The sequence below is a fragment of the Oxyura jamaicensis genome, chromosome 3 (assembly GCF_011077185.1).
Source record: "Oxyura jamaicensis isolate SHBP4307 breed ruddy duck chromosome 3, BPBGC_Ojam_1.0, whole genome shotgun sequence".
In the NCBI taxonomy this organism is placed as follows: domain Eukaryota; kingdom Metazoa; phylum Chordata; class Aves; order Anseriformes; family Anatidae; genus Oxyura; species Oxyura jamaicensis.
In genome coordinates, this window is record NC_048895.1 from 80,685,306 (window position 1) to 80,698,493 (window position 13,188).

General features: G+C 37.3%; 1 protein-coding gene and 1 long non-coding RNA gene across 2 annotated transcripts in view; one reads left to right on the top strand and one right to left on the bottom strand.

Moving 5' to 3' along the window:
• Positions 1 to 13,188, top strand: part of RNGTT (RNA guanylyltransferase and 5'-phosphatase) — a 184,984-nt gene that overhangs the window by 93,684 nt on the left and 78,112 nt on the right. The window contains exon 12 of the mRNA XM_035321474.1: positions 1,093 to 1,161. Coding sequence (XP_035177365.1) covers positions 1,093 to 1,161 — 69 coding nt within the window. The remainder of the gene's footprint in view (positions 1 to 1,092; positions 1,162 to 13,188) is intronic.
• On the bottom strand, positions 1,655 to 10,490 carry LOC118164152. The gene is made up of 3 exons (XR_004749359.1): positions 10,477 to 10,490; positions 9,236 to 9,238; positions 1,655 to 1,792 (listed from the first exon to the last, which is right to left on the bottom strand). It is a non-coding gene; the product is annotated as an uncharacterized LOC118164152 (long non-coding RNA).

Sequence of the window (13,188 nt, forward strand, 5' to 3'; positions counted from 1 at the left end):
ACAGATAACTTGAAATTTGTATTTTATTTTTAGTCTTTTTTTTCCTACTTTGGAGAGAGGGTATTTTTTGGTGCTTGACTTTAATGAGATCTTTCCCATATGTTTTTGTAAATATCAAGTGTATTCTTATTACAGATTTCCCATTGGCTAGTAAATTTTGGAACTACACAATAACCTTGAAAGTTATCCCCAGAAGACTTAGCTTGTGTAGACTTCTTAAAAATTATTATATTTTATATTTTTACTTTAAACAGTATTTAAAATGTACGGCCATCAAGCTTTTGATTTATTAAGTGTTTAGCTGCACTGCTTTGACTTGTTCAACCTGTGGTAACACACAAATGTTAATTCTTGACTTCTTTCATATTTTTGTCCTTTACTGAGGGCAGAGGTTGATACTTAATTTGAATAATTTAGGCAGTGGCTCTTTGACTGAAATTGGACTACACAAAGGAAATGGTACAAATCTAACAATCTAGGCTAAATTGGTGCTTTAAAAACTGCCTGTGATTTTTCAGATGTATTTGCCACGTTTGGTGACCACGTGGTAACTTACATGTCAGAGTTTATCAGCCTAGAACTTTGACAGATTCTTCATCTCTACAGTAAAACAAACTGAAATTAGTAAAGAGGCATTTTGGCAATTGTCCTGTTTTTTGCTGTTACTTGTCAATTGTGGTTCTCACTAGTTTTTGTTTGTCGATTGTGGTTCTCACCAGTCACTAAGCTTTTCCTTAGGCAGGCCATAATTTGCCATGGAAGTACATGATCCGTTTTCATAACTCTTGACTAGCTGGTTTCATTAGTTTCTTTAGGGAGATGTTTTTTTCTACAGTAAATGCATCTTGATGGATGTGTTCACCTCCGCATGGAATTCAGAGTCTTTCAGATTGTAAAGTGGAATATGCTACGTCTATGTTGATTCAGGTGGTTGGTTTTACAGTAGTGTAGCTGTGGTGATGGGTTATTCCCCAGTTACGTGATATGCCAAAGGAGAATTTTGGACAATGCTCTGAAATAATCCAATTTGATGTAAAATCTTGTGAGTGACATGTTTCTCTATGGATTTTTTTTTTCCCTTCTCTTCTGCAGCTCCTGGAAGGAAGTTTTGCTAGAGAAGTTAGCCATGAAGTGGATGGACTGATATTTCAGCCTACGGGAGTAAGTAGTGCAATAATTGATTTTTCTCCCCTCAGCCCCAAAGGAAATTCTCACCCTCACTCCCATCTCATCCTCTTATCTACTACCTAATCTTTGTTTTGGTTGGGATGACTTTTTGAATTTAGTTCTGATTTTTGCAGCTCCTCAGACTACTTAAATTCAGGTAATTGCAATCAAAGTTGTAGTATATACGACTGTGGATTACTTGGTGGTAATAATTTTCAGGAATCATCTCATGGATTTTTTGTTCATAATATGGTGATTGTCATATGATGGATTTTTTTCTGACTGCATGAGTTTCTTGCATTATTTTTCTTTCTCAAGGGTGTTTCACACATTTAAAATTTTAGTAACATTGATGATGCTTGTTGTTTTTTATTGCAATAAAAGCATGATAGAGCAAGAGGGAATGGCCTCAAGTTGTGCCAGGGGAGGTTCAGGTTGGAAATTAGGAGACATTTCTTCTCAGAAACAGTAGACTAGGGAGGTGATGGAGTCACCGTCCCAGGTGGTGTTCAAGGAAAGGTTGGACCTCGTGCTTAGGGACATGGTTCAGTGGGTGACATTGGTGGTAGGGGGATGGTTGGACCAGATGAGCTTGGAGGCTTTTTCCAACTGTAATGATTCTATGCTATGTACTTGAGCCAATATAAAGGTATGTGACTGCAGTGGGAGGGGAGTCACCACATTTCTGCAGACTAGACAAAAATAATGTAAATACGTAGTTCTCAGGCAGGAAAACTGGCTCTAAAGGAATTCAGTAGCGGGCCTCTTTTAGCCTACTAGCACTACTACTGATTTGGGTACGATGACACTGCAACGTGTATTGTAGCTTGGTGGGTTGTGACTGCAACATCATCCAATGTTGACTTTTTTTCTTAGCTTGTAAGATTAGGAATTGTATTTGGTTTCAAATTTGACAGATAATTCTATCCTTAATACTACTCGTAGAAAACATTTGCATTTAGTTTTCCAGCTAAAACACTTTTTGTTTTTCTGGCATACTTCCTATATTGCAGATCTTAGTAAGGGTGATGGCGCTCCCGTCTGAAAATATCAGCAACCTCTGATCTTTATTGCAAGTTCTACATCAGATAGCCACAAAACAAACGATCAATTATGCCACACACTTTTTTTTTTTTTTCCTTTTTTTAGTATATAGCTATTTCAAATTCAAAGAAAAGCTACTAGTGCAAAGCAAATTTTTATATAGGAAGTCCTGATATTTTAGTCCATATAATAATGTTAAAATCTAAAGCAAATGTAAAGGCTTCTCAGACCCACTTCTCTGAATATTAGAGTTTAAGCTATGGAGATTAACTATAGCTAAATTTGAAATTATCTTTTCTACTTGAAATGAAATTACTGCAGAATGTGTTTCTAATTTTTGCTGTTGCAGGAAATTAATATCTGATGTTTTGTATTTCTAGAACTTGTGTTTTCTGATTTAGCATACTGAGAAATTTATAACCCAATAAAAAACTCATTTTCTTGCATAAATGCTTTATAAAGGTTTTTCATCTTTAAAATATGGGTTATATTTGTTTAGTCCAATTTAATGCTCAGATTTCAGCATTATTTCAGGTTTTCTGAAATAAAGTTCATTACATCTGTTATTAAACCAGTTTTCCTAGATGAAGCAGTGTACAGTTTTCTCAGTTGTTTGTGTAGTTGAGAAAATGTAAGTAATACATTTAGTGTAAAAGAAATGATTGTACACCTATTGGGAAATAAGTGCTAAAACTGTTTAATTAGAAGGGGTGAAGTTGATACAGAGAGCTGATGCTGATTTTTAAAAAAAAATGTTTTATGTAACAGGGAACAAAGTAATAGGCAACAACACAAAGGCCACAATATAATAACTCATAAACGATCCCTTGAGAATACTACCTGAAATATTTTCTCTTTTTGTATTGTAGTTGCAGTTATATGTGTGATGTATTACATCATGTTTCAGAGAAAGATAACCTGTTATTGAGTGGGATAGAGGCTGGATTTTGGTCATGGTGAGACTTAGAGACCTAATAAACCATTTTGTTTCAAGTGAAGAGACCGTGGCATACCCACAGTAAAACAATTTTCAACAACTATTTTATTGACATGCTTGATCTTGTAAGAAAAAGGGGCAGACAGAAATGCTGCTGGTTTACAGAGAAACAGGGAAGTTCATGGAAAATCTTTTGGGAGCTCCTGAAGTCTCGTGTGTGTTTTGAGGAAGGAGAAAGCAAAAGTCAACAACAGTTGGAGCAAGGTCACAAAGAAGGATGAAGTGGCAGCAGAGAATGAAATGTGAGCATTTACAGACAGGAAAATGTGTGGGGAAAAACACTTTCCATGCTTCTAGTAGTTAGATGAGAATGCAGAAGTTAACTCATTATTTAATATAAAGAATGTTGAACTCATCAGTTCAGACTGTTTGAAAGTCGTCTTCTATGTTTAGTCAGAGAAGTTTCTCTTCATCTCTGGTCTCAGATGCAGCCATCCAGACCTGAGCATATGGATATATTCTCCACTGGCTGTAGGCAACACTGGTATCAGAAGTAGATACAGATGGAGAAAGAATATTTTGGTTGCTTTGAAGTTTTGGTTTAATTATGTCATAAAAGAAACATCAAAATACGTGAAATTACTTGTGAATAGGAATGATTTCTGCGGCCTCTAAAAACTCTGGGTTTTCTCACTTTTCTTTTGGGTTTGAAGAGATTCATCGCGAAGTGGCTGTTAATTAGTTCGGCTCTGAGAAATGTTCACGCTTTGGTGAAAGAGGATTCATGAAAAGGTTTAACTGCCAAATTTATGGTTTCAGTTAGGTATGACAGGGTTTCTTTTCTTCTGTCAGTTTTTTTGTTTAAACTCTTATTATGAATAGCAAGCTTCTTGTACTGAAGCAGAAATTGTTTTGCACTGTGACTGGTGATGCTAGAAACAACATTAAGGAGTAAGGAGGTTGTTTCCTGTCTGTGCAGCTTAATTTGTTTTGCAAGATCATGCTAGCTGTGCATTATTGTTCCTAATTAATTCACCAGCTACCTGAGTTGTTATTTATGCTGCGTATTACCCAGGCTGTGCTAAGTGCTTTAGTTTCATGATTACAATTAAAGGGCAGTGACCGCGGCCTCCTTTCTTCTTCCCTTCTTTCTTCCTTTCCAGAAGGTAAAAGGTTTCACAGATCATGAGAAGGACATGGTTAGTGGAAGTGATGGAGGGTTTTTGCTTTGTTTGAGAATTTAAGAATGCTTTGTAGGTGATTCGATGTGATGTGTGCTTCACAGTTAACCCCTGCACACCCCTGTCATACCAACCATTCCCTAACAACTCCATGGTGAGAGACAAATATAAGACAATGTTTTCTTACTATTGTTTCTCTTCTTCCCTTTGTACTCTTTTCCTTTCCTTTGTTTCCTTTCCATGCATCCTTTCTACCCAGGACCCTGTTTATCCACATTCCTTTCGGTTTCCCTTTCACGTCATTTCTCCCTAATGCTCCTTTTCTCCGCATCATTTTCTATCCATTTAAGATGCTCCTGATATAGCTCCCATATGGCTAAGTCAGCTCCATTCCATCTGATCAGCTTTCTGATCCCTCTACATGTAACAGGTTTGCAGAGCAGGGACCGGAGCTAAGTGCTAATTAGGAGGAGTGAAACAGGCCAGCAAGAAACTTCATGGACAGGTACGTCGCCCTGTGATTGTGCCCCAGACAAAGAGCAAATTACTGGGCAGGCAAAAGCCAAAGACCTTATTCACAGGCTCTGATTTGTTGTGTAAAGACTGGAAGCTTTCGACCATTTTTTTTCTGAAAGGTTACTTAAAAACAGGGATCAGCACTGTGCATTTGTTTTAGAACATTAGCAGTTTGCCAAGCTGTGTGTTTTTAATGGAAGTCTCAAAAATGGCCTCTTATCTTCTGATGGCAGAATTAGCTCTGACCTGTGCCCACTGATCGGTGAAATTACTTGTGTTATCTACCTTGTAAATCATACCCTTGCTAGGTATCTGCCTGTGACTATCTAATTTTTGTGCTAGCCATCTCTTAACAACTGATGTTCTTGCTGGCTACAACTATTGTTATTTCACCTTGCTTGGGAAAAGGATGGAGGGAGTTGTTTTTATTTTTTCAGGAGCCTAAAAGGAGGCTTGTGGGCCATCAGTTAGGAAGGCTTAAGAACGCTTTGAGGATTTGTGGAAAACTTGTATCAGAACTTACTCTCTTCTTTCTAATGTTTCTGTCTCATGAGCTCTGTGATGTTTGTTGCTTTTGGTCCAAGCCGAATTGTGTTTGATATTTCTCTGTGCTCTTATTTTGGATGGGGCATAAAATCCAGTTGTGTGGGCTTGGGGTTTTTCCAGGGAAGGAAGAAGGGCAGCCGCTGAGCTCTGTTCTAAGATAAATGTTATTTTAAAGAATGGCTGAATTATTTAACTCAAAACTCTCAATATTGAATGCTAACAAAAAGCTTAGCCTTTAAAATTAAAGGAGAATAACGAACAGATTTTTATAACTGGCTAACATTGCATGAGTTTTTAATACATCTTCCTTGCCATCCTTTGGCAGACTTAGTGGTGGTCTGAAATGCTTGGTTGCCTGTCAATTATTTGTCCTATTATGATTGTCTATTAGGCTGTGTTATTCTTTTCTGTCATGGTAAAAGTTTACCCCCAGATCTCTGAAGTTAACATTGAATGAAATACCTGCTAAAGACACCACCAAATGAAATATCTCCAAAAGGCCACGTTTGCTTTCCTTAAACAGTGCCATATATTATCCTGTGTAATTGGTAAGCCTCTCCTTCCACAGTATGTGTTTTGTTGGTTCATTTGTAATGTACACCAAGTCAGTTTTGACCCGTTTTTAAAACTTAAACATCATCTCTGTGGGTGATGGGGCATCAGTTACTGTGAAATATTTTTACTGCAACAGCAAGTAATGGCTTCAGCTAGGCCCAGATGTAGTCCCAGTACCAAAGATGATATATAAAGGCTATATAAACAATCATAACATCATTTTTTACCCTCAAACAAGTATACCACTTTCTAGACCTAGCTTTCTAATTTTGTAGTGATTTCTTAGTATAGACGCTAAGATTGCCTTAATCATTTATTTATTTATTTATTTCCGTGGAGTTTGTAGCATAAGGAAAGAGAATCAGGCGAGGGTTATTTTCATCAATCTTTGTGTTGACCCATACTACTAAAACCTTTCGTGTATCTTTGGAATGACTCATTACTAAATGTGATTTCCTCTGTAACAGGAATGTTCATGACTGAATCTATTACTAGTCAGGGGTTGCTGTTGTCATGTCAGCGTGCACTTTTCGTGCTGCTGCAGGTTTTCCTTTAACAGAGAACTTGCTGTCAATCTCCTGAAATGCCACTGAGCTTTACAACTCTTTTCTGCCTATGAATAGTTGTTATATTCAATTGCCATGGCAATGTTCCTCGCAGTTCGTCTCTTAAATTGCTAGTCATATCTCAAATATACCATCGTATCATATGCTTTATGAAGGTACTAAAACGAATTAGCAATGTGCGGTGTTTCGTAGAGCTTTTTTCTGTGACTATACAAGAAATGTTGTTACATACCAATTCAAGTTTGGCTTTGCTATCTTGAGGTGATTTGTTTTATACCTTTTCTGAAAATTAGAAAAGCCAGAAAATGAAGGAACAGTAACAACAGAAACGTGAACTTAAGCAGCAGTTAGTAGCATCTAGTTAAACTCATTAGACTCCGTGTAATTGAATTGTTAGACTCGAGATGAAAGTGCCTTGATTTGCAAACCTAGTAAACTTTTATGATTTCCACTTACTTTCCAAGAATCTGAGATAATTGGCTCCTCGGGATTGTGTCTTACAGATACAAAATCCTAGGATCCACACTTGTCAAAAAATGGCCAGAAAGGGGGAGAAGTTATGAGTCATTTTTAGCTCTGAATTTAATAAGGAAATAGTGTAGCAGAGTTCTCCTTGCTTTAATTTCTGCTATTGGTCCTCTGCTACATCTAGAGAAGCAAATATTTATGCTGTTTGCCCAAGTTGTTTAACCAGACTTCCTTCATATGTTTGAGTAGATGTCAGTGCCTTAAGTCTGATTACCTAAGGAAAGTGCTAGCTCTGTTCTTTATCTCATTTGTTTGCTTATGACCCATGCCACCTGAAATTCTTTGATTTCTCAAGCAATGAATCACATTTATAGTAGCAATCTAAATAGGTTCTTCAATTTCTGTTGTGCAGTTTAATCATTGTGCCTGTCAATGGCATTAGGCAGGAAAGGTCTATTTCTTGTACTTTATGTTGTGTGTGCTAATTATCCTCAGGATTGCCAATTGCCATTAATACGGTGGTGTCTGTATAGGTTTCATTTGAGAGATTCTCTGAAAAAATGTCTTTTCTGTATGCTGCTGTTTTAAATGTTGGGAAAATAAAGATGTGTTTTGTGTTAGGATAGGCAGAATCATTTGCAAAGGCTTTCAAGTATGATTTTTTACATATCTTCTTTGTCTCCAGTTCCTTCCAAGGAGCTGCTTGAGTGCACTTGCTGCCAGGCTCACGACTGTCAGATTGCACAGCTAAAAGAAATACATGCTAGCTAAAAGAAATACATGTTAGGCATATGTACTGTAAAAGCAGTATTCAGGTGAGAATGCCAAAGCAATTGTTCAATCTTTACAAAACATGAATGCTTTTGAGAGAGTAAGTCTATATTGCTCAAACGGTTAACTTGTATTTGTGGTGGATCAGCTCTGAAAAACAAAACTCCATTCAATGACCAGATAGAAAAGTCTAGGAGAGGTTCTGCTTTGAGTCACTGAGAATTCTTTACTAGATTATAGCTGTCTATTCAGCTCTTGATCCTTAACATGAGCTGCCATTAGCAAAGTGATCAGTTGTTTCCGTGGCAGTGCTCCCACTCCTCCTGAATCTTACAACAACCTTACCACCGCTGAGAAGGTGTGTGACTCAGCAGGAGTGACTTGGAAACTGGAAGGTACAGTGGAAGGTAACCGACAGCAGTCTCTTTTCTTCATATCCTCGAATAGTTACCAACAAACAGATTTCCTCATGTAATCTCAAAAAGCCTCATCTATACACTTTTCAAACTGAAGAGATTTAGGAAATAAAACACCTGAAAGCACTACCTTGTTGGGATTATTTTCTTCCAAAACTCTGCTGTGCATGCCAGGACAAGACAGCCAACAGGCCTCTTCAATTTTGATGAAGATTCTTCATGATGCTCTTATTTTTTCTTACTCGGGGCATAGCAGTAAAGGAAGAATAGTGGTTTGTATCAGATAAAGCAGAATATTTAAGTAGGTCCTCATCCTGCTGTTTTAGTGTAAGTAGCATCCCGATGTATCAGGAAGATGATTTATGTACCTGAGATTTGTGCAAGCAGGGTTGCTTTCAGAGGAATCTTGGCACTTGCATTTTGGCATATGGATGGTCAAAATGCTTAATGTAAAGATATAATGTAAAGATACTTTATTTAAATTAAAATAGAAGCCTATTTTATGGTACTCATAATTTGACATGTATACGCTCTCGCTATGAATAGTAAATTTGAAAATGGAGGATCAATATCACAAATGGGTAACCGAATTTTTGCAATTAGCAAAATATATCTTTTATTTTAGATGCTAACACGTATTATCAGATAAATCATGGAATGTAGCTGTGTATGTTTGGTAACATTTTGAAATCATATACTCTTAGCTATCTAACAGTGTACCGTGCAGAACACACTATGGTCCTCAGGGCTCACGGTGTGCTCTGCCAGGCTCAGAGGTGCCTGCTGAATTACATGGTGTGTTGAGGAGGTACAGCAGGACACTGCTGTGATAATTTGATCTCATTTTGGCTTCTGGTAACTTTGAGTTTCAGTTGTAATTCCATTCATCAGCTCTCGTAGTCTTTGACGTTTCCAAAATAGTAAAACAGCTCCATTAAAATGGAGCAATTGAAAATGCAAGTCTTGAGCTTAATATGAAAGCTGTCAATTGTTTTTTAAGAAAAGTCCATTCTCTTCCACTGACACGCGTGCTGAATAATTTAGATGTGATTGTATCATGCAGGTTACGTTCTTCTAAGTATAGAGCTGGAAGGGCAGTGCTGGGCATCGTGCCATAATTGGTACAAGTCAGAGATATGAAACCAATGCTAACTACTTCCGTAATTACTGCAGATAATCAGAAAACAAAATCTTATTTTCTCTTAGTGCTGCCAGTTGTCTTTCTGAAATAAAACTCTCTTCTTATCCATGTTACTCTAGAAGCTTTCCACCAAGACAGGGGAATGTACAACTGCAGTGTTTCTGCTGGTTCATTCTGAAAGGGGAAAATGAGTAAAAGGCCTAGCTGGAAACATCCCAGCCCTCAGAAATGCAGATGTTCTGTGTACTTTGAGTCGTTCATTAAAGAAACACTTAATACACTTGTAAGACATTATCTGAAAGTTTTGATGAGTTTGAACTGACAACCAGTAGGTTGTTTGTTTCCAAACAAAGATTGCTGGAAATCCCAAGATCATCTTGTATGTGTATGTTCATCCAACCACTGAAACAAGACGTGGATTTTATGCAAAATGGGTTCTCTAGAGAGAACTATTAGCTTGTGAGAGCAATTAAAATGTGTGTCTTAGGGACTTGTCAGACTGTGAATTGATGTTGCCATTGTTACGTGAAAATATGGCTCGTTCTGCTAGCGATGAGGAAATAAAACAACAGGAGAATAGAAAGATAGCCTTAATAAAAAGTTGTTTCGGAAATGCTTCATTGTTTGGCAACTGTAAATTGATCACAGGATCCAGTGCTCATAGATGAGTTCAAAGTAGATGTAAAACGTTTACTATGTGGTTAACAAAACAAAACCCTTAGGGTTGTTCCTTTTTTTGTCTTGATGTATATAACATGTAAAGTTCAAAATTTCTCTCTAAATTTGTTTTAGAAGATATCTGATGCATTCTGTAGTGAGCAAAGGCTGAGGGAAAAGTGAAGGTTTAGTTGGAGAAAAGAATGGCAGAGGTCAGGTTTTGCTAGTTTTTAGGCGGTAAATTCCTATGCAGCAGTCTTAGCATCAGCTGAATTAGCTAGTAAGCAACTTCAGGTTGGTTTGGTGTTTTTATGTTATGGCTTGTGTGTTATTTACAGAGTATAAAAAAAAAGTATCACTTTTGGATAATCCAGATTTTTCTGTTAGACAAGTATTGAGGTGTGCAGTGGACCACACCAGATATATCCTTTTCTTAAATCCTTCAAGGTTTAAACCTTTTTTCCAGACCATCAGCATAGTTTTGGGAGAATGTTTTGTTTTTGAGGGAAACATCAACAACACTTTCAAATGCAGAGCACGGTACTATTTCCATATAATAACACTGTAGAAAATACTTCTTGCTCCTCTTGGTTAGGTATGCAAACATACCTGAGTATTTTCTATGTAATTTTTCAGATGAGAGTTACCAATATAGCTTTTTTTTTTTTTTTGCATTTTCAGAGTAATACGATCATGATGTTTTCCTCATTCTTAGAGGTTTTGATTTAAACTTTACATTTCATTAAAATACTTGAACCAGAAAAGAACGTGAATGTACTTTTCATAACTTGCACATGGACCAGAACAACCAGGTAGGCTATTTTTGTGAATATTTGTTCAGATTTCAAGACTTCTGCAAGATAAGCCACGTTTTCTATGATTGCTGTGCGTGTTTATGCAAAACCTAGTGTTTTACTTGCAAATATAGGGAACGTATTTATTTTACGTACTTGTACTGCTGACCCGTTTCAGATTCTTGAATGGATGGGCATGGGCATGTAACACTATCCGAGTTGTATCTGGTGTCAGTCAGAGAAGTGAAACTTGTAGCAGTGGTTATCAAATCGGAAAACATACTTGGGAAGCATTACTGTAGAATAAATTTGGATAGTAGTTTTTGTCAGAGTCATCAGCTGCATACAGATACTTCACGAAGTGGACCTAATTTGTCAGATACATTATTCATCGGGAGTCATTCACGTGGCCCTGATTGCTGTGCACTAAGCTGGCCCATCTCTGGAGAGCAGCTACCATGCCCCTAAAGAGTCTTCAGCTGGTTTTGAGAGGGTTTTGACAGTTTTGGTTGGTTGCTAAAAATTTGAACTTCTGTATAAAGGCAGGTAATGTGGATTACTTAACTGCAATTATGAATTGTACCTTCTTATACTATAGTTCCTTCTGTGTTTCCTGCAAGATGCTCTCGCATCTGACAATTGTTTCCCATCTCGCCACCTGACTCATGCAACATCAGTAATATAATTGTTCTTTATGTTGCCATCAGTCTCTTGTTTTTCTCAAAGACTTACTCAGACTTGCTTTAATACAGTTAATCAGTTTGCCCTTACGCTCCTGTTCTGCTTTGGCTTTAATATTGCATGCTTATGAACTATTAATGTTTTTATTAAAGCTTTACAGTGACTGGACGTATGGGATGTTATGGAAATGCACTGAAATTAAAAAATGGAACTAAACCAGTACCTTGTCTTGGAAGATGTTAGAAATTAGAGTGGCTAGCTGCCATAGCAGGGATGGTGTTACCATGGCAAGAGCTCCTGTTTCCATGACATTTGCTTGCTTATTTTCGCTAGGCCTTCAAAAAAAAACCTCGAGTTTTGTCCTATGTCAAATCTGGTGGCTGTTATTTCATTACTTCCAAAGCCCTTCAGTGTCTCACTGACAACATATATGAACTAATTTCATAGGAATATCGATGGTGACTGGACTGACCAAGGAAAAAAAGAAAGAAAAAACAAAGTGGACAAAAAGTTATTAAAACTTTTAGCATTTTAGCATCTTTATTTTTAACTAGTTTAGATATTCCACCTCAGTTTTAACTGGATTAAATGTGCTCTGCTTAGATACATTTTGGTTAATTAAAGAAAATCCATAGCTATTAAGAAGTAAAAGGAAAATTTACTGGTTTTAGAAAAAAAATAGTTTAGCTGCTTAGCTAATGGCTTTATTTTGTGAGGTCTTTGTGGTACTGGAGTGGAATTTTGGAGAGCAGTAAAACTGTAAATCAGCTCATGTTGTAGTTTAGTTACTGGCTCAGGGGTAAATTAAAAAAAAAAAAGCCATTTTTTCTTAGAGTGGGGGAAAAAAAAATGCTTTTCTTACTGTTTTTCCCCAGAACAGTAATTACGGCAGTATCATGGTAACCCACTGGCACCTTTTGCGTTACCCTATTGAAACCTGCAGTCACGTACATACTTACCAGCACAGGAGTGCACACACGTCAGTGCAGGTGGGTATAATTCCCAGGCACGTGGACGTAGGGAGCTTGGCAGCGGTTTTGGTTGCTGAACACTGCTGCGTCCCCTGCTCTCCCCTGTGCAAAGGGAGCTGGGGAGGAGGCATGCAGTTGAACGCTATTCAGTATTCTTTTGCCACCCCAGCACAAAATTGCTTGTCCTCTGTTCCTAATGAACTGTTGACTGTTTTTTCCCTTTGATTAGAACAGAAGAGTGGTATACAGTTTTCAGCATCCCAGAGGTTTTATTAATGGTCTTTTTCACTGGTTGCAAGTGGGAGTCTAAAACTTTGATCCTTTGCGAGCTTGTGATACTTGGAGCAAATGATTTTTTAGTATGTCTGTTTGCCACAATTACAAACAAGTATCAAAGCTTAAGCTGATATCCCTCTGGAAACCCATTTTTTTTTTTTTCAGCGGTTTCATATTTTGGAAACACAAATTTATATGCAAGCAAGGGAGAACTAATCTTGCTAGCCTAAGAGCGTAGGAATTGTCTGTCTAATGCAATTAAAATTTTGTTCCACCTATATTAGTATTTTGGTAAATGGGGGATGGTACGTCACCTAATGCCCTCTCTCAGCTTTTGTCACAATCCTTGTGATAGTGTTTTGTTTGCTTTTTGGGCTTAGATGTCTTCGGCTTCCACTTAAATGGAGACTGTAGACCTTTTTGCCAAAACCACAACCACTGACCAACTGTCTGCTAATTATAAGATTCAGGTTCTTCACCCAGAATTCAAAATTATTTCAT